Here is a 23,690-nt window from a genome sequence, read left to right as displayed (position 1 = left end):
ATTGACGGAGCGTATTTATAAAAATTAAGAGAATATACATCATATAAAGTCGGCAAACGATATTTTTATTTTTTAGCTTGTACCGTTGGCAGAGGACAGGAAAATAACCAGGTAGCGTGTAATTCCAAAAATAGTACTGGTCGAGTGTGCCGACTTTCTAAGTTCGGTATCCATCTCTTCTTTTTGGTTTTTTGATGGAAATACCCATCTCCCCCTCTCCAGTCTCCACTGCTCCGGTGCGGATGGAGCTGCTTTTCCCCCGTCTTCTCGCCGTTCCGAGAGCAGCATGGCGGTGGGATTCCTTAAAACCCTACGTTTCAGGCCTCCATGGGCCGCAAGATTGACGTTTCCGGTTGACGAATGGCGTCCTCTCCGTCGAGTCTTTTCAGTTTCTCCGGTAAATTTCTCGTTGCGGTCGCTCCTCCGTTGCTCTTCGGCGAATCTATTCAGGTCCTGCGACCTCTGCGTGCCATCGGAGGATCCGACCAGGTTTCCTATTCTTTCTTTTTGGCTTTCCCAAGTACGTCCGTTCTTGGAGGTTTTTGGGGTTGAAAACCATCCGATGTGCGTCTTTTGTCTGTCTTCTCGAAAACCTGTGGCTTCTATTAGTTTAATTGGCGTGGTTGTTCTTTATCTTGGAGAATCGTAAATCCTCTAATCCATATATTTGATTTTTTTTTCATCTGTTTTCTTGAAAATTGTGGCTTATATTTTTGTTAATTTTGCCAATCTCTTCCTCGTAAAATATGAAATCCTTACATTAAGTACACAAAAGGAGTGGCATAGCATTCTATGGTTCTTTTTTTAATACCATAAACTTCATACACATGATCAGGTAAGGCCTCGAACTTTCTGATACATCTTTACTCTTTGGATTACTGTTCACTGATTATATGTATTTCATATTGTGATCGTGCGCTTTCCTTCTTGATACAAGTTTTATGGTGATCACAACTATAAATATCCTGTTAGTTTGGGGACGACGTTTGGAATTATCTGTGTAGTTTGTATTGGACTAATTTTGGCTATGTATAACACCTCTATCTAGTATTTATATCCAGTTGGTTAAAATAAACAAAATATTGGACTGCAATCACATTTTTATCTGCTCGTAAAAGGATGAGGTGATAGGCTTTTAGGCATATATTGGGATTGTATTATTTCCTAACTAATCCTCCTTCTAAAACCAAAATAAAAGGAGATTAATTAATGTAATGAGGGTTTAGCAAAAAAAATATTTCTGAAAGGAGGCAAATTGTTTTTTGCATGATGAGAATACTGATGTAACCGTAAACAATGTGGGGCTTGGAAATGCTATTGTATTGGGTCTTCAAGTATTTTAAACTAGTTTCAGTGCTAATCATGTTGGATGTTGACTAGATCAATCTTTACCCAACCTTCCATATGAAGGTTCTTCACTGCTTTTATTGTGGAATTTAGGTTAGGTGACTGCTTGTATATCATATAAATATTTTTAGAAAAAAACTCCTTAATCTTTCTTCATCTATTCTGGACTAGTATATAGCAATATCTGAATTGGTATAGAAATGCTTTGAAGTGCCTTTTCCCCTTCTTTAATTATTGGCAGAAAGGTTTGATTTTTTATTTCAATAAGACTTTAATTTTTCTATCACAATCTAGGACCTTACTCAAAAAGGTTAGCCGGTTGGGTTCCTTGGCTTTGTATAACTATCCAAGATCTACCCGGTGCATAGCTGCTGTGGTACTAAATGCATACCTACATAGGTCCTACTAAACGCATACCTACATAGATTCTTACATACTCGTCCTATTCTTCTCACCAAGTTAAGGGTCTAAAATTCATTCAAATCCAATCATAAGTATCAAAAATTCGATCAGTTCATGATCAATTTAAATGAGCCCATGCTGCAGTGTCCCCTAGTTTACATGAGCCATGAGTCGGGTTCACTCTAATATTATTTATAGCAATCTAAGATCTCATCTATAAAAGCTAGCCGGACGGTGTTATTTGGATTTCTTGGCCTTGTAAAAATACTCAAGATCTAGGCATTGCATAGCCTAAATATTGAATTTGTACTGCTGAATAGAAAAGATAGCTTTACCAACCTTCTAAAATATCGATTTTTGCCATCAAAATAACATGACTACTTTCTACATCTAGGAGGTTAAATGGAATAAGTGGGTTAAAGGGGGGTCTTATTTCACTTTAATCCCCTCTTTAACCCCAAAATATATGCAGCGTAAATATTGAATCTGTATTGTTGTACTCCTTACATTAGTCATCATGCTAGGTCATGTCAGTTTTGCTCTAACTTGCATATCAATTGTTTTCTTCTTGGGCATTGATGTATATTGCCCTTGTAGGAGTCTGTATTGCATGCACATAGATACGATAATAGGGTTCGGATGTTTATTGAAGTGTTTGACTCATCAAGGGGGAAAAAAAGGAGACTACAAGATAGGTAGGATGTATTATGATTTTAACTAAATTATATATTTGTACCTTTAAATGTTGTTAGACATGGAAAAGAAATACTAAAAAGATATTGTTTGTTAAGGTCTTTCACTATACATGTTTTATGTTCAAACTTTTTAATTAACTTATGGATATAAGAAAAATATTTTGCATGGCTAATGCAATACCTACATCCTTGGCCAATCAATAAATAGAATGTATACTTGCTACTGACGTGAAAATGGAGGATCAAATTCATTATTGGAGGAGTTCAATTATCGGTCAATGTTTAAGAGTGGTGACCATGGACCTTTATAAGTATCTAAGTATCTGCTATGTATCAGACTCATAGGTAACGTAGGCAGGATTATGTAGAAGTTGTTTGCTTAGGGAAGCAAATTCACCATATAGATCGTGTAGTTTAGTTATGACTTTTAAAACATGAGGAGTCTGCCTTAGTATAAGTACGTCGTATTATGACAGCTAAGCTTTTCCCAATCAAAATGGGGTTCGTTGTGGAGCATAAGTGAAGAAACAGCTTACTAGCAGGTTGAGCAAGATCTATGACTAGGTACACATATTGCATGTGGCCCTCTTAGATTATTTTGTGCTTTTTTTCCTTAGAGATTTATTTAGCTACTATTTGTCTTATCTAACATTTTGACCGTGGATTCAAGTGTCAATCAGCATGATGTGTAACCTACCAATTCCTTACTTGCACATGGCACATACCAGTTGCATGCCAATGAACGGCTCACTTTATAGTACTTGCCATGTCAGTGCCATGCTTGTACTGCCATGGCAAGTGATACTTTGACCAAGCATTTGACTTCTTGTGTGGTTTTTCTTACTGAATGAGAATCACTTATTCAAAGAATGAAAGATCTCCATGTTAGTCTATTCTACATGAAAATGGCCAAGAGATTTATCAATTCCATTCTTTGTTGAACATAGTAAATCCCTTCCTATTTCTCATCTTGCATGCAAGATGAGAAGGGGAAAATCATCTACCCCACTTTGATTTCCTTTGTATATGGCTTGTATGTACTACTAATATGGCTGTTTCTTTTGTGCTTATATTGTGTATTTCAACTGTCTATTGGATGTACATATAATTGTTGATCTTTTCTCTTTTTTCCTGGTGTTTTCTGCAATATTTTTCTTATTACCATTAGTTGTGATCTATGATTTTGCAATACTTATTCTGTTTCTCCTTATGGGGTTCAGTTTTGTTGGAGACTCCTTTTTCTCAAGGCTTATCTTACAAATTCAGTTGGGTGCCTCAAGAATTTGTCGCTGGTATGTGGACATTTCGATAAACAACTTCATTTTTTTTTGTTATTTTTGTTGAGGTTATATTTTCTTTTTACATTGTTTTCTTTGTCATGGACTTTATACTGCAGTTTCTTCAAAAATCTTGACTATAGATATACTCACTATAGATTTACTCTCTAGGGTTAGAAATTTTTTGCTGCATGCCAACAACCTTGTCAAGTGGAGTTGCATGGTCAATTGTAAGCTAACATATTGTTTTTCCAGGGCTAGCAACTTCTGTGACTGAGACTTTTGCACCTGTGCAGCTTTCTGGAGGAAATGATGCTCTTACTTTTTCATTGACAGTGAAATCTAATTTGTTAGGCATTATGATGGTAAGTTAAGCTTTTGTTTCTAGGATGCAAATGAATTATTACATTAGGGTGTCTCTGATTAAAGCCATGAAACAAGTGCTTTATTCTATTAAAATTTAAACACTTTCCTTTTGACATGCTTCTAGTGAGAAGCTGGGCTGTGAAGGTATACCCATGAATAGATTCTATGTGCCAGTTGCATAAACAGTAATTAGAAAGCCATATTATAGGAAAAAATAATCAGGTGATGCATTGGTTTTATAATCATCTAGAAGTGTACAATGTATACTTCTGTCTAGGTTACATCCTGCGAAATGCATCTCTAGTTCACTACCACTCCCTTTATGTTATGCATTTTACAGATCCATCATGTAACTTGCAGGGCTGATGCAATTGATTTGACCTCAGTAATGAGGAAAAGTGAGCACTTTCCCTTCACCAAATATTTTTGATTAGCTCTTTTACACTGTTTAATTATCTACATGAAGTTGTCCACTTGTGGAGATTTCTTCATGCTTGTTTGATGGTATCACATCCTTCTATAATGAAAATCTTGATTTTTTTTTTTTTTTTGCTTACACTCTAAGAAGGCTCGTGATCAGTCTTTTGTTTCTTACATGATTGGTTCCGATAAAAGTGGTTGATATTTCTTTATACAAAAAGGTTCAATGCTTGAAATCTAATAATTTGTTGTCTCTGAGAAGCTACTTTTTCATTTTTATGATGGTCAGAAAACTTGTTAGCCATTTCTAGGTTATCTTATGTTAAGCTTATGTATTGTTTATTGATTTGTCAACAACAGGCACCTAAAGTCATTTGCCTCAGCATCCCAGTTATCTCATCTTACTAATTACAACTGCTTGAAATCTTTGGCAGTATGATGAATCACATTGATATTTGTTTTAGAGGTTGATGGTTCGGGCTAGTGTACAGTTGGGCTCATATTGAAATTATATTGTTTTGTAGGTGCCTTTTTCTGTCTCTAAATATATAGGAGCAGGAGCTGGGGCGTCTGTGCCTACTTCACAATTATTTAAAAGCCTTATCACTATGCTTTGGTCCCTCTCATTCTAGGAAAGGTATTCTTAATCAGCTTCATATTGCAATAATTAATTATTTGTGGGATTTATTGTTCACTTGAAACTTCAAAGGTAAAGTTTTGTGTTCTGTTGTATAAACTGCTTGTCAATGTATACAACAAATTCTGCAGTTACAGTTCTGACTACATCATCTAACAATGGTCGTGCAGCATGTCTTTCATTTATTACCTTGATCAATTCAACAGTTTTATCTGCAGGATATGGAAATCATTCAACTTCAGCAATTTTTTTTATACTGATGCTTTATGGATACATATGACTTACATATCTCGGGCTAACAGTTTTTCTGTTCGTTTATGTTTAGTTTCTGGATCTAGATCCAATTTATCACTGTCATTATTTTTTCAAAAATACTTTGTGATCTTGATCACTTGAGTTGATCATAATACTATATTACTTTGTGATCTTGACTATAGATCAGTCTTTGTGATCTTGATCTTGATCAGGCAGATACGGGGCATACTGTACCGTACCAGTTCGGTATCGGTACACAGTATGAAAGGCGTACCGACATTCAATACATCAAAAAAATTTCGTACCGTACGGACACAACACACAATGCTAGTGTGACACTGGTATAGAGTCCGGTATCGAGATGGCAAATCTTGCTATATTCTTTTTCCGATGAAAAAATGAAAGGATTGTTTGCATGGGCTAACATGAAAATTTGATGTTCACTAAAAATGCAAGATGTGGACGTTGTGGACAGGTGAGATCCAAGCAGAGGATTCGTTCTCTAATTCTTTTTAGTGGTAGAGGGAGGATAGATAAAAGATGTGATTCAGGAGCTTGCATATAGCAAACAATGGCGACTAGGTTACCCCTCCCTTGGTTTTGAAACCTCCTTTTTCTTCTTTTTTCATTTTTTTGGCAAGTTGGGAGGGGTGTTCTTGGATTCAGTAGATGGTTTCAATGGGAGCATCAAACACATGGAGGCAAGGCAAATTCTATTCTTGGAGTGGGACGGATACCTGGAGAGGTTATCAGTGCTATTTCTCTCCAAAAGAAAAACAAAAAGAAAACTAGAGATTGTTGATATTTTGACTCAGGTCTTCCATTGCACCTAGGACTGAAACTGGATCGGATACGGATTAAATACTAGTACATCCATATCCATATTTGTTTTGTTTGACAAATACTGATATAGATGTGGATATTAGTCGGATGCAAAAATTTATATTTATATTTGTTTTAAACAGATACAGATACAAAATAGATATTAGAAGTATAAATATAAGTACGAATATAAGTCGAATAATTCAATTTTATAGCCATAGAATCAAAGATATTATCAAGTGGTTAGTGATATAGCCTAAATTTGACCTGCATCTGATGGGCCGACATGCAGCCTAGCAGAAGGCCAATCAGTGGGACTCTTGTTCTCCGATTGATTCAGATAAGGAAAGACAAGTAGTTATCTTTTGCTTAGACTCGGACTCTAAAGAGTCCAACTCCTATAGGACAGGGGCTCTTCATCTATACCATGCTCTCTTTTATCTTTTCTTTTTCTCAATATTTTGTTTAACTTAAGCACTGGAGAGCCCGGTCGGAGCTGATCCAATGAGCTTTTCTTTTCCTTGGTGTGCAGAACAGCGGCGCGTTGTGAACCATTAGAGCACGGATCATTTCGAATCCCTCTAATCATCATATTGGATTTTGGACAGCAACATATAGTAAATCAAGTTAGTAGCATGTTAATGTGATCATATATTTTCTTTAAAAGCTTATGAGTGCTATATAAAATTAAGTAGGATTACAAATAGAATCGGATATTCAGATACGGATTGAGTAGTTGTCTATCCATATTCATATCCATTTTTTTTGATAGATACGGATACAAATATGGATATTAGTTGGATGCTCAATTTTCTATCTATATTCTGATAGATTCGGACACGAAAATAGATCTAGAGACATGTTATCTGGTCCACTTTCACCCTAATAGCACCATCCTATATTGTTGCTTGATCTGATGTTCACAACTGACACTCATTTGCTGTATAAGAACATTATCAAGTGGCCAGTTATGTACCTTTATTGCTTTTCCAATGAACAACGTCATCTTCGATCTAACATAATATCTTCTCATTTTTTGGTATCATGCTTCTGTTTAAAATTCTTGCTTTCCCCTTTTTCTGTGCGTGTTTTTGATTGGCTACTTTACCTTGCCATGACTTGGGCTGTTGATCGTGGACAGATCTATAAACTACTGTCATTTTTATTTCCTGTAGATGGCAGGGGAAGAAAAATATTTTTATGGTACTTACCGGAAAGGATTTTGACATAGACATGTTTGGTGCCATATGTTTTTCTGAAGTTGAAGTACATAGGGTGATTTCTATTATCAGTATATGACATTCACATGAAGCTTTCCAAGTTCGGTTGTTTTTTTCAACTTGTGGCACCTTACATTGGCAGCTTTCACAGCTTTCTATGTATGTAAAGTTTTTCACTTTGTTGCATTTGAATGATGTGGGCAAGCTGTTGTAACCTTAGTGGAATCTTATTAATTGTCAACTATATGTTCTTTTCACTTGTGGCAGACTCCTCCATCTCATTCTTTTGGCATTCAACACCCTAACAGTGCAGGGCCTGTCAGTATTTTCAGGAGGTAGCAAAACAATTTTTGCGAAGAGAGAGAATTCCCACGTTGTCATAGTTGTTGCTAGCCAGGTCCGTGTGCATCATTGTTTTGACTTATGAATAATGTCTGTTACAATGATGTGACAGTTTCTGTGCATGATATCATGTTAAAAGCATATATAACAGCCTGAACATAGACACTGACCATTATAGCAGCTTTGTCTAATGGTGACCATGGCTATTTATAATAGTGACTCTGAAATATTTGGATATTCTTTAAGGACATATTGATGTTATTTTAGAAACCCAGCTCTCTAAAATCACTTTCATAAGTTACTAATTTGCACTTATTTTTGTGAATTTTACTAGCCAAATAATGATCCTTTATAATGTTGTAACATCTTGGCACAGTTTGGGGCCATGCCTCCTGTACTGTACTTAACATGTTATTAAAATTGGTTATCTACGGATGCTGTCACATCTTTAGTTCTCTGATAAAAATAATGACGGGTAAAAAGTGGGTTAGACAATTCAGTGTTATAGAAGTGCTATGGTTGTGAATGACTAGATTTCTAATTTTTGAATCGAAAGTTGGTGCAGTGATGGGTCATAAGATCCTGGTTGACTGGTCAAAGATCTGTGGCCTGTTGGGTCCAGTTAATATCAAGTGCTTGCATGGTTTTACTTAGTGTGATGATTTTTTCCCCAAGGTGCCAGTCTTTTAGTATTCAGACTGGCACCTGTGATTGACAGAACGTAGTTGTTGGCAAAAGGTTGCTATGACGACTTGATAATGAGGAAGACTGATTTAGGCAGAAGTTCGCTAAATCTAGGGACCAAAACTCCTACATTCTTTTATGCCTCCAATGTTACAATGAGATCCAAGAACTCGACTTCGAATTGTGATTTTTATAAATTGCTCTACTTATTATCAGGAAAATGTCAGCTTCGAATTGTTTCCTTTGAATTTCTTATAGTTTCTATTAAGTTCATCTTTTAGAGAGGGGGGGGGGGGGGGGGAGGATGTCACTGACTTGTCCGTTCGATCATGCAATCTTGCAGAAAGCACTACCTGTGATGGTTGCTGTTGTCGAGCAGCTTTGGCTGATCATTCGGTGAGCCTGGATTATTGGTCCTCCCACGTGTTGCTTCCCACATTAGCCAGGTGGATTTTGCATAGACGCCATTTTCTTCTAGGAGTGGCACTACAAATTGACATGGAAAAAATTCTGCAGATAGTTTATTTACCCCTTTACAGTGCAACTTGTGGTTTCGGAAGGATCGACTGTCTGCTAAAACCAGAGAAGCTTAGATTGTGAGTCAGCCCACTTTCATGTTCATGTGGTAAAATGAAAGAAATCCTTTGTGACTTGGTCCTTTAATATTCTGCATCACTAATTGCTTAATAAATGTGATTATATATGTGATTACAGCTAGCTTTCTCACAGAAAAAATGCCCTATTGGCTGATGCATTACCAGTATTGTTCTCAGATTATGTGTGAGGGCCTGCACATGATTTGGGCCTGTGGGCTGGCCCTAAGAGGCCAGCCTGATTTCTCACATGCGCTGCATGTGAGGGAAAGGGGGAGGAGGACTCCGGTGTGAGGACCCGGTCTATTAATCGGCCCGAAGCGCATGTGAGGGAAAGGGGGAGGAGGACTCCGGTGTGAGGACCCGGTCTATTAATCGGCCTGCACACGATTTGGCCCTGTGGGCTAACCCTAAGAGGCCATCTCGATTTCTCATGTGTGCTGCACGTGAGGGAACGTGGGAGGAGAACTCCGGTTGGGAGTCTCCTTCCTCCCTCATCCGAATGCGATCCTCCTAAACACAGATGCCTATCATGCTGAAAAAACCGGCGATTCGAGGCGAATCGAACAGGGACTCTTGCCTACATAAGAATCCCCCATTCTCCTCCTTGAGATCCATGAAAGAATAGGCTAGAAATCCTATGATTCATGCCTTTCTTCTTTGAGGTTTGTCCTTCGATTGTCGCCGAAAATAGTTGCTGGGAAGCCTCGCCAAGCTGAGGTACAAGCTCTCCATCTTCTCCGCTTCCTTCCTTTGTGTTTTGAGCTTTTAATCCCACGGATTTAAGCCGGCAATTGCCGGAGTCACTCTAAAACAGGGCACTCCTATTTCGGTCTTCTTCCATCAACTCGGTCGGCCGATTGTCGCCGCAGTTGCTGATTGTCCTCTACTGCCTGCCAATACCATCTTGCCGAACCATCATGATCATAGCCACCATCCGTCCTCTCTCTTCTATTTTGGTAAAGAAAGAAAGAAAAACAGAAGACAAGAAGAGGAAGAAAGAAGAAAAGAAAAAGAAGAGGGGAGAGAGCCATCCCTCTCTCTCTTGTTTTCTCTCCTCTCTACTTTCTCTCTCTAGAAGATCTATAGAATCTAGTATTGGGTCCTGTCGACCCGATCTACGAACTCAAGTGGACTCTGTAAAAGGCCGTAATTCGCCTTGGTGCTCGGGCTGCCTACTGGACCGATCGCCCTGACCCTCTTGAATGTTCTTAAAACTTTCATTGATAAACCATGTTAATTAATCTTGGCGTCCATACCTATGATTTATTGATTGAATCGCTTAGGTCTGATCCACATGGAATTGCCGAACGCTATTATCCGGCTAATCGTCTTTATTATTATTTTTTAATTTGAGTAAAATTGTCAAATAGAAATTTTACTTTTCATATTTTTAATAGGGTTAACTGAATTGCCTAGTAAAATTTGACGGTCTAAGACGGAAATGGTAAGTAGATCTTACACTCCTTATTTTCTTTCAAATTATCATGTTTTTCTGCATAAGATTTCTTGTAGAAATGTCATATTTTCTTAAAATTATGGATCGGTATATATATTATGAAAATCATGCTTTATAATGAAAAATAGTTCAATGAAAATAGTTTTGTTATGAAATATGAATCTGATAATGTCATTTTATATTTTTTTATTCATTTATGTGTATATTTTAAGAAAAAAATATAAGTTTTCTAAAGGCTCTCAAATGGCTATGTATGATCCCTAATATTGAAAAAAAATCGATACTTTGGAGCTAGCATCTAATGAAAACGGCTCTCTGCCAACGGGTTAAAGTTGGTAACGAATAAATATTGTGATATCTTGTTGATTACGAACGCGGCCTCTGTCACGGGTATAAAGTGACCGTAGCACGAATATCTGTCAGCAATATTTGAACTATAATATAGCTAAATGGCAGAAAAATGATTTATGTATTTATTAGCAAATTGAACTTGGAGCTATATTTATGAAATATGAATGATTTATGCACGCATAATTTGCTTTGACTTATTTTATTATATTGTATTATGAAATGCTTATTTTGGAATGTTTGTTATTTTTCTTAAATAATACATTGACAAAAAAAAACTCATGCTTCATCTGATAAGGTAGTGAAAAGTTTACTTACTGAATTGTTGCTTATATACCTCGATCTTTTTTTTTCTCTCCAGACAAATAGTGTCGATACGAATAAAGAATGGTTCAGGCTTGGAGTTCGCACTAGCAAGCTTGACGACCTATATAGCAGAGTAGAACTTTAGGTTGATTATGAATTTTTAGTTGGTAATTTTCTGAATAGTAAAGATTATGGGTTTGTTATTTATATTTAGATTTAGATGCTCTGAACCAATATTAGTTTTATTTAATAGATAATAAAATTAGATTTTAATTATTATATTTTGTTTATGATGAATTTGAAAGTTAAATTTAGTGTTGGCTCCATGTTATCGTGGATTGTATCCCTCGGTAGCACAGCCATATCATGCTCTAGATCTAGACTTCTCGACCCCAGAAACTATGCCAGTCGGCCCCTATTTGAGGACGGACTTTGATTAATCAGGCTATTTTATTCTGTTGGGGAGATCCAACTGTATTCCTATTTTTTATTTATTTATTTAAGCAAATTGTATTCTATTTGCATGTTCAACTGAAAATAGTTGTGACACTATTTTGCTTTGTAAGCTTCAACTGCAGTTATCTGGAGTGAAGAATGCTTTGCCTCCAAGGCATGATGGTCAGCAGAATCTCGGTGCGGCGAGAGACAGATCAGCCCTTCGGTTTCATTCATTTGAAGATTATATTGATAATTTCACCGTGGGGAATGGTATAGAAATAGTGTGGGTGACAAATTGACGCCAATCCAGGCTCGACCTTTTTTCCCCATTTGAAAGATAAGCATGACGTGCCTGCCGGTCCCAGCTGCCAGGCGTGCTTGCGGCAATAAGTTCATTAGTTCATGGTTGGTAGCCCAGCAAGGCATGGGAGGGCAACTCCATGTCATCTCTCTGTTTGAGATTTCGGCATGCTATCCAGCTCAGGATTAATGCATCTGCTGTCATATGGCCAGTTTGATGATGTTTTTTTTTTTTTTTTTTTTTTTTTTTTTTTTTTTTTTTTTAAGAACGGATGATTCATACAATTTTAGTATGTATACATCCAGAAAAAAATCAAAATACAGTATTTTTTGGAGCGCTCTGAAAAATAAAAAAAATAAAAAAAGAAATATGGTGGCTGTTTGCCTGCTAGTTTCTAGTTGGGCCATAATACGGGCCATCTGAAGTCAGAATGCACTCTGTGGCCCATAAGCACGGAAGCCCTGTTTCTGTGTCGTACTGGGTTCCATATAAGTTATCACACGTTGCAGTTTTGGACGTCTTCAGCATGGGTTGGCATGGAGGAATTTGTTGGTTTAACAGCAGTAATTCACAGCTTCACAGCCGTAACTGGAAGGCCCTGGAAACCAGGCACTGCCCTGTCCAATGGACTGTACGGGTTCCACTGGGCCATAGCTATCCTGCAAAACATGAATGCCGGGAGTCTCAGTTTGGCTCAGCTCGGGCAAACCCAAACAGCAGGACTCAGGCTTAGTGGAGCCAAGCTCGACCAGTTTCTTTTAAGTTTGGCCTGTGTTTGAGCTGCTCTTGAGCAGCTTGTTTAGGGGATAAGCCAAGCCCAAGCAGCCTCGTGTTTAGCTCAGCTGGTCGGCTTCCCCTAGTTACGTACCCTCTGAGCATTTGGTTCTCGATGCTGCATTGCATGGACCGAGCTGGAGGCACATGTGAGGTCAGACATTGTTGTTCACGGGTATCCAGGTGGCCTGCGTGCTAATCCTAGAACAGCTAAGTCTTCCTCCCGGTCAGTCATGCGGACGGCTAGCTGTCCCTTTAGAATAAGAACAAGGCTATGGTAACACCAAGAAAATCGCTCCCAAAAAAAAAAAAAAGTATGCCAATTCAATTGGAGCAAATGCACCACAGATACGGATTGTCTTTTGGGCACGGAAGCAGGCATGAATCTACGATTGGATCACCCATAGCACAGCTCTCAAAGCACTTCAAACTGCATTCATCTGTCTGCATAAATCTTAAAGCGAACAGTAGGTAATCCAATGGTGAATTCGCATGAACAAAAAAAAAAAAAAAAAAAAAAAAGGCAAAACCCCATTTGTTAGGGATAATCATGTCTCGGTTCCGTTTTCTATGTATTTTTTTTTTTCTAATTTTATGGGCTGTACCCACATCCGTCTATACTAGTTAAAAAGGGTGAATTTTTTTTTTTTTTTGGTATTTTTAGGACGAACGCATAGGACGGAGATGTCATGGAAGGAAACCCTCGAATCTCTTTGCCCTTGGTATCTGTTTAGGCGACGGAACAGGTCAGTGGACAGTGTTATACAGGAAACCGCTGCAGCGGGGGCCGGTCCTGCGTTTATGTGGAACGACACCGCGGACCTCGATGTCGTCATCCGTGGGATGCCCTTTGAATTTGTGCGTCCCTCCGTATTAGCTGGGCCACCACGTTTCTTTTGTTAGAGCTGTGACAGCTCCGTCCGAGTCTACTAGGTTGTCCTGAATGCCTGTTCGCTCCAATAGCACTCACCAAGGGGAAATGATGCCTTCCTGCAGCAATCCTAAGATGATTCTGTGCAAGTGCATGCACATGTTGTATAGGTACTTAAATTTCCCTTTTCTCTCTCTTTCTTTCAGAAGATTTAATAAAAGTAATCACATCTTTATATAGTCTGTCGATGCCCTTCAGGAATGTTGTTTCTAAGCTTGTGGATGACTAATACAATTGAACTACATTAGTTGGATTATTTTTTTTTGAGAGAGAATGCTCTCATTTTAAATTGCTCGAGCAGAGAATCCTGTTATTCCTTTTTAGTAGGGTTTTGTCATTGGTTGCATATGATGGAGTTTTCAGCCAGCTACATCCTCTTTGAAATATCCTTTTGAAAGTCAAATATGATGGGAGCATATTATGTCCTGCTTATTGTTCAACCGTCATGTAATCCTGAAAAAGAAACACACTGCAGAACAGATTAGCCCCGCCTTCAACCTATGCCTTAGTTGCAATCAACCTCTTCAATGACCTAAGGATTGCAACTTTATCTCCTTCAGCTACAACTTTTGTTCGTCATCTTTTGCCGTCCAGAAAATTATATTATTCTTCAAAGGAGGTACCAAACATGGCAATAAATGCTCATACTTATTGGTATGGATGAGGTTCTTTTCTCTACCGCTTCTTCTTACGAGCATCAATATTTCTTGCCCTGATTAATTATCAGATATTTCGTTTGGAACCATTTAGCTCTTTTTTCTCGCATATGTTCCTTTCCTCTCTTGATAATATAATTCATCTCTACCCCTCATCTTGATTGTAGTAAATATGATTTTAAAAAAAAAGCTACCCCTCATCTTGATTGTAGTAGATATGATTTAAAAAAAAAGCTACATTATGGGAGGGGGGGGAGCGGGGGACGTGAGCATTTTGATGCATGCTAGGGCTAAGGGTTATGTATAGAAGAAAGCTCCAATGCATAGTAAGTCACGAGTGTTTTGGTGTTTGTACAACCCCATCCTTTGTTGCACCGACTACCCCTCTTTGCTGCATGGCATGCCAGCTCTCGAAAGTTGTTATCTTTAGCATGACCAGGGGTGGGTCCGCAGCATTATATTTTAGATAGCCGTGCAGGTTCAAGCTCTCGCTTATTAGTAGTAGCTTAGTTTCGACTCATGGAGCCCTTCTTATTCTTGGTTGCGTCAGCGATCCGTTTGACATGAGGATTACTCTTTCCTGATGCCATTTTGTTTGGCCGAGTTCATCAATTACAAGAGGAGGTCCTTATACTCTTACAAAACCAGCCATTGACCGTCCTCTTGACAAATCAAGCTAGCTAGCGATACTATATTTCGAGAACGGGGAGTGTTCTCCATCTGAAGATTAGTTGGATCAAAATAAATAGTCCGTTCCTCTGTATTTTCTTGTGCTGGGTTGGGGGGCCGGGTGTGTCGGCTTTGTCATCGGAATATTTAGCAAAGATTGACAACGGTTGATTTAAGAAAAAGAAGCTCCATCTTTGGGTTAGATACCTCGAATACGTGCGCTGGAGAGCTGGAAGAGACGACGCCCCTAGTTGTAAATAGCTCTCTTTTGGTGCATATTTGATCGGTTCTTGATTAATTATATTAGAAAATCAATGTCGTCCAGCCAGAACAAGCTCCATGCGACGATAGCTAAGGAAAGCTCAGGTGGAAAACTACAGAATAAAACCGACGTAGAATATAATTATACGCTATCCATTATTAGCGAATATACATCAATTAAGAAAGAAATGCTACCCTGGCCCGCGTCTTCATTTCAGTGGGGAACGGTACGTGGACAAAAGTAGTGCAAGCATGAAGAAGACAAGGCACCAAAAAAAGAGGAGTCTCGAACAGTTGGAACGTGGATGGAGGTGGCGAGAGAGAAGACAAGGCGCACGCGAGTCTCATCATATGATAGCAATCAGCGCAGGTACACCAGCAAAGAGTAACACCAACAGTCAAATTAAGTGGGCAGTACTAAGAAGAGCACAAAGCCATGGGTGGCCACCGAGGTTTGTACGCCTCAGGGCCTTTTTCCAATCGACACGTCACATTTTGGGATGGAGCAACATGCAACTCACACACTGTTCAGGGTCAACACATCGTTCTCCATCACACTAGACTTTGGAAACGGAAGGAAAAGAACCTAACTATGGAGCCTCCAGAGCTCGCTTGATCTTAAATATTATTCTGCGTGAAGAAAGGAAGCTCGTCCAAGAATTCTGATTTAGATGTCGAGAGAGGAAGAGCCAGCTAGCCAGGCTTCAGCGCCTCCGGGCAGCGGTCTCCCTCTGCGCATTGAAATAGACGGCGGCAACAGGGAGGCCGAGGTCGTTCTCCTCCGCGAAGCGGCGGGTGCTGAAGTTATCCCTCGAGGCCGGCGGGGTGACGACCTCCCTTCGCTTCTGCTTGAAGAGAACGAACACGAAGCGATGGATGCCTACGGAGGGCCTCGGGCTCTCGTAAATCACCACCTCCCTTCCTGTGTTCAAACAACAAACATCACCATCCCTTGGTTGGATAAGTCGCTTTCTATCACTGTTAGCACTCAACACACACACACACTCTCTCTCTCTCTCTCTTCCTCGCAAAAAGAAGCAAAGACAGATGGAGAAGAGGCCCACCAAAAGAAGCATCAGTGGTGCCTGGAATATCAGTCACAATCCTGTTAGATGGTCAAATGCAAAAGCAAATAGTTAGCCACACAAACGTTGCCAAATAAGCAACCATATCTACTACTATGCATGCATACAGGTCGACAATGAAGCATGCACTCATGAAGTATATGAAGGTTTTCGTCTTGTATAATATGCATAGATATAGCACTGATCTACGTGCATGCATGACAAGATAGACCATGATGCTTTTACTTTGCAGCATCATATGGTGTTCGCAGAGTGGAGGAGAGAGGGTCTTTTAGGGTATACCAGTGAAGGTGTTCCCTCAGGTAAGGATCACTAGGACCCGGAACGTCTGGGTCTGTCATGACCTGAAACAAATTAATGAAGTACAAGTAAGTGTAAGATGAGTTTAAAGATTATTTGCTCAACAAAGAGTTCAAAGACTAAGATGGTGAGAGAAAAGTGATGAGTTAGGTTTTTAAAGGAAAACGGGTTAGGAGGTTGAAGCCTACCAGCGTGAAGAACGACCTCATATCACCCCCTTGGACCTCAACCCTGGGCTTGGAAGTGACTGCAGAAGGATAGAACTCATGGCCATTGCAGACCACCTTGTTAAAGTTGTAGGCTACCACCATCTTCACGCTGGGGTTGAAGGAGTCCAGGACTTCTCCAATCACCCTCCCAACAATTAGCGGCTCCAAAGCTCTGGCCATGGCTAAGGGGGGATAAGACAAGAAATTGAAGGTCCGAAAGGAAGGGTCCTGTAGATAGTTAATAGGGTTCCGTCACTTTAGGAGCTGGAAGGCTTCTTCTTGCGCGGTTGAAGTAGAAGCCTCTATTTATAGTGTTGAAAAGGTACTCCCTTGGCATTTACAACCTCAAAAGAGAACTGTGAGACATGGGAGCGAGGGAGTTGAATTTTAATAAAACATATATGATTTTTTTTTTTAAAAAAAAAGGAGGCAACAAGGAGAATCTCTCTTGCTGTCACGATCGCGTAATCAAATTCACAAATAGCTTTACATGCATGTGTTTTCATTCTTCGATTGTTTAATGGTCACTATGTGAATATTTTAAGGAAAAGTGGACAATTTGCGTCAAAATCTAATATTTGAAAGTATTACTTTAATCACATTATTTCATTCTCCTGGCCATTCATAGATGTTGAATATGCAGGAGAGTATCTGCAATAGGAAGTAATATATATAATATAATGCATAAGTCTTGCAACGCTACCGAAGGGCCGCTGCAATCATATATATATATATATATATATATATATATTACGGTTTATTATATTTGCTTACAAAAATTGATCTAGATTTGCATGGTATAGAATAATTTAACGACGAGATTTTACTATTCTTTTTGTTTTTTTAGAATAGTTGGGAATAATTTAGAATAACTGATCTACATTGGCATAGGCGAGTAGCGAGCAAAACTGAGTCACCCAAAGTGCCTTCGTTTCCTTGCCATTTGTTAAATTTCTTTAATCTGAGGAGAGAACAATACGAAATTCCCTGCGTCGGGAACCCATCCGCTCTTTGGAGCACGACTTGCCTAGTTTATTCGATCCACCACAAGTGGGATGTCTTGCAGCTGGAGCCATGCTTGAACATTCCCAAACTGCATGCAGCCAATTCACTCTTTTTCTCTAAAGGCAAAAAAAGGGGGCTGGCTGCCTGAGTTGGGTGCTGCAGGAACCTTCCCAAACTGCGTTACACCCCGAGGGACTTGCCATTAATGGTGATTATTCCATCAGGGGGGCAAGCAGCGGAGAGCATAAAGGAGCTCCACCACCCCACTCCACAAAGTGGCCGCAATCTAGTGCCGAGATGTCATATCAGAGTAAAGGGATATTAAAATGGTTCTCAATTAGGCATAAAATAGGGGTTTGGTTTCCGTAAATGGTGGAGCCAAGTACATCTTTGTGCCACTTTTCCCGCACCGTAGTTACCATCTACTCTTAGCACGCACCTCATCTTGTTCCCATGCATATATGTTTTCCCTTTATCCTCTTTTCTCACACCATTAGCTCACAATAGCCCAGTTGGTTATTATACTGGAAGGGAGGTAATTAAAGCTTGTATATGTAGATATATATACTGATCGATGCTTACAGACACCAAAAGTTTGAACTCCTTGTAGGTCGAGTAGACCTAAATCCGACCATTGAACTAATGATCTTAAACATAACGCTTGCATGAAGTTAGCACCTATGGATCCAGCATGGTCTAGAAATAAAGCCTAATCTTTGATGAAATCCAAACCATCCAGCAAAATTCAAGAAATATAAAGCAATGCAAGAAATAAAAATGGTGATGGGTCCAGTAGGAGATTCGTTCATCATTTATATATCTTTTTTGTGGGAGGTTTCTGTATTACTATAGCTTTGGTGGCAAGAGTTGTTTCCTGGATAAGAGCCTGGCCCGGTTTGACTTGGACTCAAATTGGAAAGACATCCAGCCCCATATTGAAGCCATATTGGAGTCAGAACTTTAGACCCATGGCTAGCTTAAGTAAGACTTACGTCAACTTAGGCTGGACCTCGTTGAATCCACTTGCAGCCCTGCCCATGCATGGAAGCCACGCATCGGAAGAGAATTAGGTGCGAGCTTGGGATTGAATTTGTTTGTTCTTCTTTTTTTTCAAAGTAAAAAGACTAAGAAAACTTGGAGTTACAACTTGCCAAAGGGGGAGTGGGAAGAGGGAGAGCAACTGGTCTTTAGCTTTTTAGGAATCAGAGATCTTAGGGTGAACCAAGTTACCGAGGCCTACAAATTGCTTCCCGAGTGCCGCTCGCAATTGGCCATTTTAATGGTAAAAGTAATTCTCATCACACAAAAAAAATGGGGGGTAAAAGTAAAAAAGGGAGAGACTGGGGCCGTAGTCACGTGAGATCCACAGTCCATGGCGTCACCTTTGCATGAGCAAACCACGTAAGCAATGTAATTAAGTTGGGACCCATGTGAGATGTACTTGGTGTTTTTGGACTACTTTTGATCAACGTTCGTAACTCTGAATTGGAGGTCCATGGTCTATATTTTGTGTACATGTTTCAAGTTGCATAAGTTAATTTCTGAGCAACATAACTTTTTTTTCTTTTCTCCATCCATGTCTCAATTCGTACATGTTAATTTAATGCAACAACGGCGCTGTCCAATGCTTCTCTCTCTTTAAAAGAACTAAAGTCCAACCAAACTAAGGGGAGGGTGCGAATTGAATCCAAGTCATTCGTATCAACACTCAGTCACATTGCCAAATAGATGGATGGACATTCTCCATCCTCCATTTAATTTGTTCGGCTTTAAAAGCTTAAATATGTGATTACTTAATATGTGTTTCACCTATAAGCTTAATTTTTTTTTCTTTTCCTTACTATGTTTTTTTTCTTCTCTTGTAATGGAGGAGAGAAGCCGAGATAGATAGTTGTAGAGGAGAACGTTTAGGCAATAGTTCTTGATGTCGTGCTAATGCAAATATTAATAGAATATTAGCTAGATTTGTGATGTCTTGCTAATGAAAAGTTGTAAGCAATGCTACCTATCTTTTAGAGTCAATTTATTTTTCATGTTCCCTAGCATTGCTCCCCACCAAGTAGGCAACCTGATATATTTGGGTACAACAAGCAAGTTGTATCATTTTTTTTTTTTTTTTAAGGAAAAGAGAGGGTTGAAAACCTGACCAGATCTTATCAAGACCTTAAAATCAAGGTAAATATAAGTAGGAAAAAAAATCATGCCAGATTAAAGAGGCAAAATAAAGGTCAATGAAAAGAATTATCAGCTTAATCTTGGGAAATCATGTCCAGTCCCAAAAAAGCCCATAAGCAAAACGATTGCCAGTTTTGTGAAGTCGAAGGCTATTGCTAAAAAATGCGCAGCAATCCCATCCAAAAGAAAGTTAATGCACCATCAAATGTTACTCTAGATGGTGCCATCCCGTGCTACTTGGGCAAGAGATCAAGAACTCTATTTAGCTTGGTGTTCCTCCTCCTTTTTTTAAAAAAGAAAGAAAGAAAGAAAAATATTAATTTCCTGCATTGGGTCCAGAGGCAATTTGTTATCATCTGTATCCACCCAGGATCGCGAATGGTTAGAATTAAGCCCACCATCCGGCCCATTTATCCAATAGGCCCATAACTCTTGGATGCCTTTTTTTAATTTTTATTTCTATGATATCATATGAAGGAAATAAACTATTGCGGAATTCAAAGCCCAAACTGATGTGGACGGCCTCCGAGTCCCTCCCTCTGCCCTTGGCTCCCAATGCCGCCATTTCTCTGCTTGACAAGTGTCGCACCTTGTCGGAGCTCCGCCAAGTCCACGCCCGCCTCGTCAAATCCGGCCTCATCTCCCATCCCCGCGTCCTCCGCCGCCTCCTTCTCTGCCGCGCCCGCCCACCCAAAGTTTCCTTCCTCTCCGACTCCAATGACGTCCAGGAGTGCTTTCTCCTATATTCTCGAATGCTCTCTCGCGGCAACGACCTCCACGGCGTCGAATTCTCCCTCCCTTCGCTCCTCAAGACTTGCGGGAAGTCGTCGGCGTTCTTCCAAGGCTGGCAGCTCCACGCGCAGGTATTGAAGAGCCACTTCCAATCCGATCCGTTTGTGTTCAACTCGATTCTCAGAATGTATTTGGACTTCAATGAACTAGAGACCGCGAGACAGGTGTTTGATAGAATGAGTCAAAGAGATGTGATCTCTTGGAACTCGATGATTGCGGGCTGTTTGAAAGCTGGGGATGTCAAACTGGCTTTGAGACTCTTCGATGAAATGCCTCAGAAGGATATAATCTCATGGAATTCGATGATTAATGGGCTTATGAAGTGTGAAAGGTGCGATCTTGCTGAGAAATTGTTTGAGAGTATGGCCCAAAGGGATGTTGTTACATGGACGGCTATGGTTTCTGGATATGTGCTTAATGGCCATTCAGAAGAAGCTCTGGAACTGTTTAGAAGAATGTTGGATGCTGATGTGCAACCGGATGCAGCTGCCATTGTTAATGTGCTTGCCGCTATCGCTGACTTGGGATTTTGTGATGAAGGCAAATGGGTTCATGCTTATGTTTGTCGTAGTAATATTAAATTAGTCTCTGGTGTTCTTGGATCGGCTTTGATTGATATGTACTCCAAGTGTGGGCTTGTAGACAATGCTTTCTCTGTCTTTAGAAGCATATGTCATGAGAGGCGGGTAGGAGATTGGAATTCAATGATTTCTGGCCTAGCGGTTCATGGTCTTGGTCGAGAAGCGATAGAGGTCTTTGATGAGATGCGGAGGATGGAAGTTGAGCCCAATGATATCACCTTTTTGGGCCTCTTAAAGGCCTGCAGCCATAGTGGTATGATCAAGGAGGGCCGGTTCTATTTCAAGCTCATGCAAGAAAGATATGGAATGGAGCCTGGGATACAACACTATGGCTGTTTGATTGATCTTCTTAGCCGATCTGGATTATTAGAGGAGGCACGGAGAATCATCGAGGATATGCCAATGGAACCTGATGCTGTCGTGTGGAAATCTATGCTTAGTCCTTGTGTGAGGCATGGTCGTGTTGATATTGGCGAGCATGCCGCCATGCGAGTCATAGAATTGGCTCCACATGATTCTAGTTGCTATACTCTTCTTTCGAACATGTATGCAAAGTTTAGGCGATGGGAAGATGTTGAGAGAGTTAGAGCATTGATGAAAGAAAGAGGTGTCAGGAAGATCCCAGGTTGCAGCTCTATAATGGTTAAAGGGGAAGTTCATGAGTTCCTGGTGGGGAAAGAAATGGGTGTTGGACGAAGGGAGGTGGTTCTTTCCAAGCTAGAGGAGGTAATCCATAGATTAAGATTGGAAGGTTATGAGCCAGATCTGAGCCAAGTCCTTGTGGATGTTGAGGAGGAAGAGAAGGAGAGTTTGCTGAGTTTTCATAGTGAAAAGATGGCGATAGCCTTTGGGCTTATAAATCTAAACAAGGGGGCACCTATTCATATAGTGAAGAACCTCAGGGTGTGTGGTGATTGCCACTCCTTCAGCAAGTTGGTTTCTAGGGTCTATAACCATGAGATAATTCTAAGGGACCAGAACAGGTTCCACCATTTCAAAGGGGGTTCATGCTCTTGCAACGACTATTGGTGATTAATGAAGCCGCTCAGTGTTTTCACCTGTAAATCAAGCTTCAATGAAATCAACAGAGATGGTTCTGCTGAAGGCATGGGTTATCTTTGGCACAACTTGCGAGAAGGTAGCCTCAGATTTCAGTATCAACATTCATGAGTTCAAGATCAAGCACCAAAGTATTTCACAAGGTGAATATGAATTTGTGAGAACATAGCTCAAGTTATGGAATACAATGTCGACCTTATTCCAACCTCCAGGTTCTCAGAACATACAGAAAGCCCTCAATAACAAGGTTACACTGGATGCATGGGCAGTGTAGTTAGGTTATAATTTGTGAGTAAACATTCTTTCTAAAAATTGGAAGTTGATAATGTAGTTAAAGTTCAAGGAGATCTCAAGTGAACTGGTATGTGGCATGAATATTCTTGGTTAGACATTAAGCATGTCCTTGGATGTAAAAGAATGGTGTAATGAATTCCTTGAGATGCAACAGTCACGCTGGCCTGAGGGAGGGGGGAATCATTGAGCTGCAGAAAAAAAAACCATGTTGTTAGGGAAAAAAAATCCTAGAACATTGATAATTTTGAGACTCTAAGAGGGGAATTAGGTGGCATGGAGCTGGAAGTTGGTGTCAGGCTCGCATGTCTTTTGAGAACCTAGCCATGATTTCAGATGATTTCTTTTCTGAACGTTTTGCGGGAGAAATATAAGTGTCTTCATTTCCTTGTGAACCCAAGGGCTTTCCACTCAGTGGCGGAACCATCGGACAGCATCACTCGTTTTGGGTCTCTTTCTAGCTGTCAAATGTCGTATCCAGCTGACCGGAACTTTATTAGATACACAGGACTCATACCAAGTGCGTTCTGAAGTCTAGGGAGAGTGGGGTGCTTATGGGTCCCCTCCTCAACTGTCTGTCAACATAAGCTCTCTAGGCCTTTAGCTACTTTTTTTGTTTTTCTTTTTTTCACTCGATGCATCGAAATTATCGCCACATATTACATGATGTAACAGGAAGATCAAGAAAAGTTGTCTGGTCGGAGGATCAATTTGCAACTAAAATTCTAAAACCTCAAAGTTCATGCCCAACAACAATGGTTTTGAAAAAAATCAGTAATCCGTCGTCTACAAGGTAGACATCCCTGCGTTTGTGTTAGGCCTCCAGGTTGATTCGTTGTTGAAACAGAAAAATAAGGGATTACCGAGTTTATTTCAAGCTCATTCTCTCAAAACCCTCTCGCAATACATTTCCTGTGCAGGTATTGTAGGTAACAAAAGCTATGGTGCCGGAAAGCAGAATGTGTTTACTCTGGTTTTTGGTAGGTTAGA

General features: G+C 39.8%; 2 protein-coding genes and 1 pseudogene across 27 annotated transcripts; 2 read left to right on the top strand and 1 right to left on the bottom strand.

Moving 5' to 3' along the window:
- Positions 1 to 94: 94 nt before the first annotated feature.
- On the top strand, positions 95 to 9,178 carry LOC103705952 (putative sodium/metabolite cotransporter BASS4, chloroplastic). Of its 25 annotated transcripts, none has more exons than XR_015977465.2 (7): positions 102 to 489; positions 3,665 to 3,736; positions 3,977 to 4,086; positions 4,448 to 4,485; positions 5,032 to 5,144; positions 6,754 to 7,838; positions 8,811 to 9,178. XR_015977465.2 is itself a non-coding variant. In XM_088720695.2 (7 exons), the coding sequence occupies exons 1-4, from the start codon at positions 361 to 363 to the stop codon at positions 5,137 to 5,139; spliced, it is 450 nt and encodes a 149-aa protein (XP_088576821.2). In that variant the 5' UTR covers positions 121 to 360; the 3' UTR covers positions 5,140 to 5,144; positions 5,612 to 6,847; positions 7,750 to 7,838; positions 8,811 to 9,178. The 25 variants fall into 25 exon arrangements, 15 of the variants coding, with proteins under 15 accessions (XP_088576823.2, XP_088576821.2, XP_088576813.2 ...); XR_015977467.2 differs by having other exon boundaries at positions 105 to 489; positions 7,363 to 7,838; XR_015977466.2 differs by having other exon boundaries at positions 108 to 489; positions 7,397 to 7,838.
- Positions 9,179 to 15,520: 6,342 nt separating this feature from the next.
- On the bottom strand, positions 15,521 to 17,077 carry LOC103705942 (protein SELF-PRUNING-like). The gene is made up of 4 exons (XM_008789861.4): positions 16,777 to 17,077; positions 16,571 to 16,632; positions 16,268 to 16,308; positions 15,521 to 16,125 (listed from the first exon to the last, which is right to left on the bottom strand). Exons 1-4 carry the CDS (start codon positions 16,975 to 16,977, stop codon positions 15,908 to 15,910), a joined length of 522 nt encoding a protein of 173 aa, XP_008788083.1. The 5' UTR covers positions 16,978 to 17,077; the 3' UTR covers positions 15,521 to 15,907.
- Positions 17,078 to 20,454: 3,377 nt separating this feature from the next.
- Positions 20,455 to 23,380, top strand: LOC103707952 (pentatricopeptide repeat-containing protein At5g48910 pseudogene; annotated as a pseudogene). The gene has a single exon (XR_015977464.2). The product of XR_015977464.2 is annotated as a pentatricopeptide repeat-containing protein At5g48910 pseudogene (transcript).
- Positions 23,381 to 23,690: the final 310 nt, after the last annotated feature.

The sequence above is a fragment of the Phoenix dactylifera genome, chromosome 4 (genome assembly GCF_051530095.1).
Source record: "Phoenix dactylifera cultivar Ajwa chromosome 4, Ajwa_hap1_PhDact_Kaust_v1.1, whole genome shotgun sequence".
NCBI classification, from domain to species: domain Eukaryota; kingdom Viridiplantae; phylum Streptophyta; class Magnoliopsida; order Arecales; family Arecaceae; genus Phoenix; species Phoenix dactylifera.
This window is presented reverse-complemented; position numbering and strand designations above follow the sequence as displayed.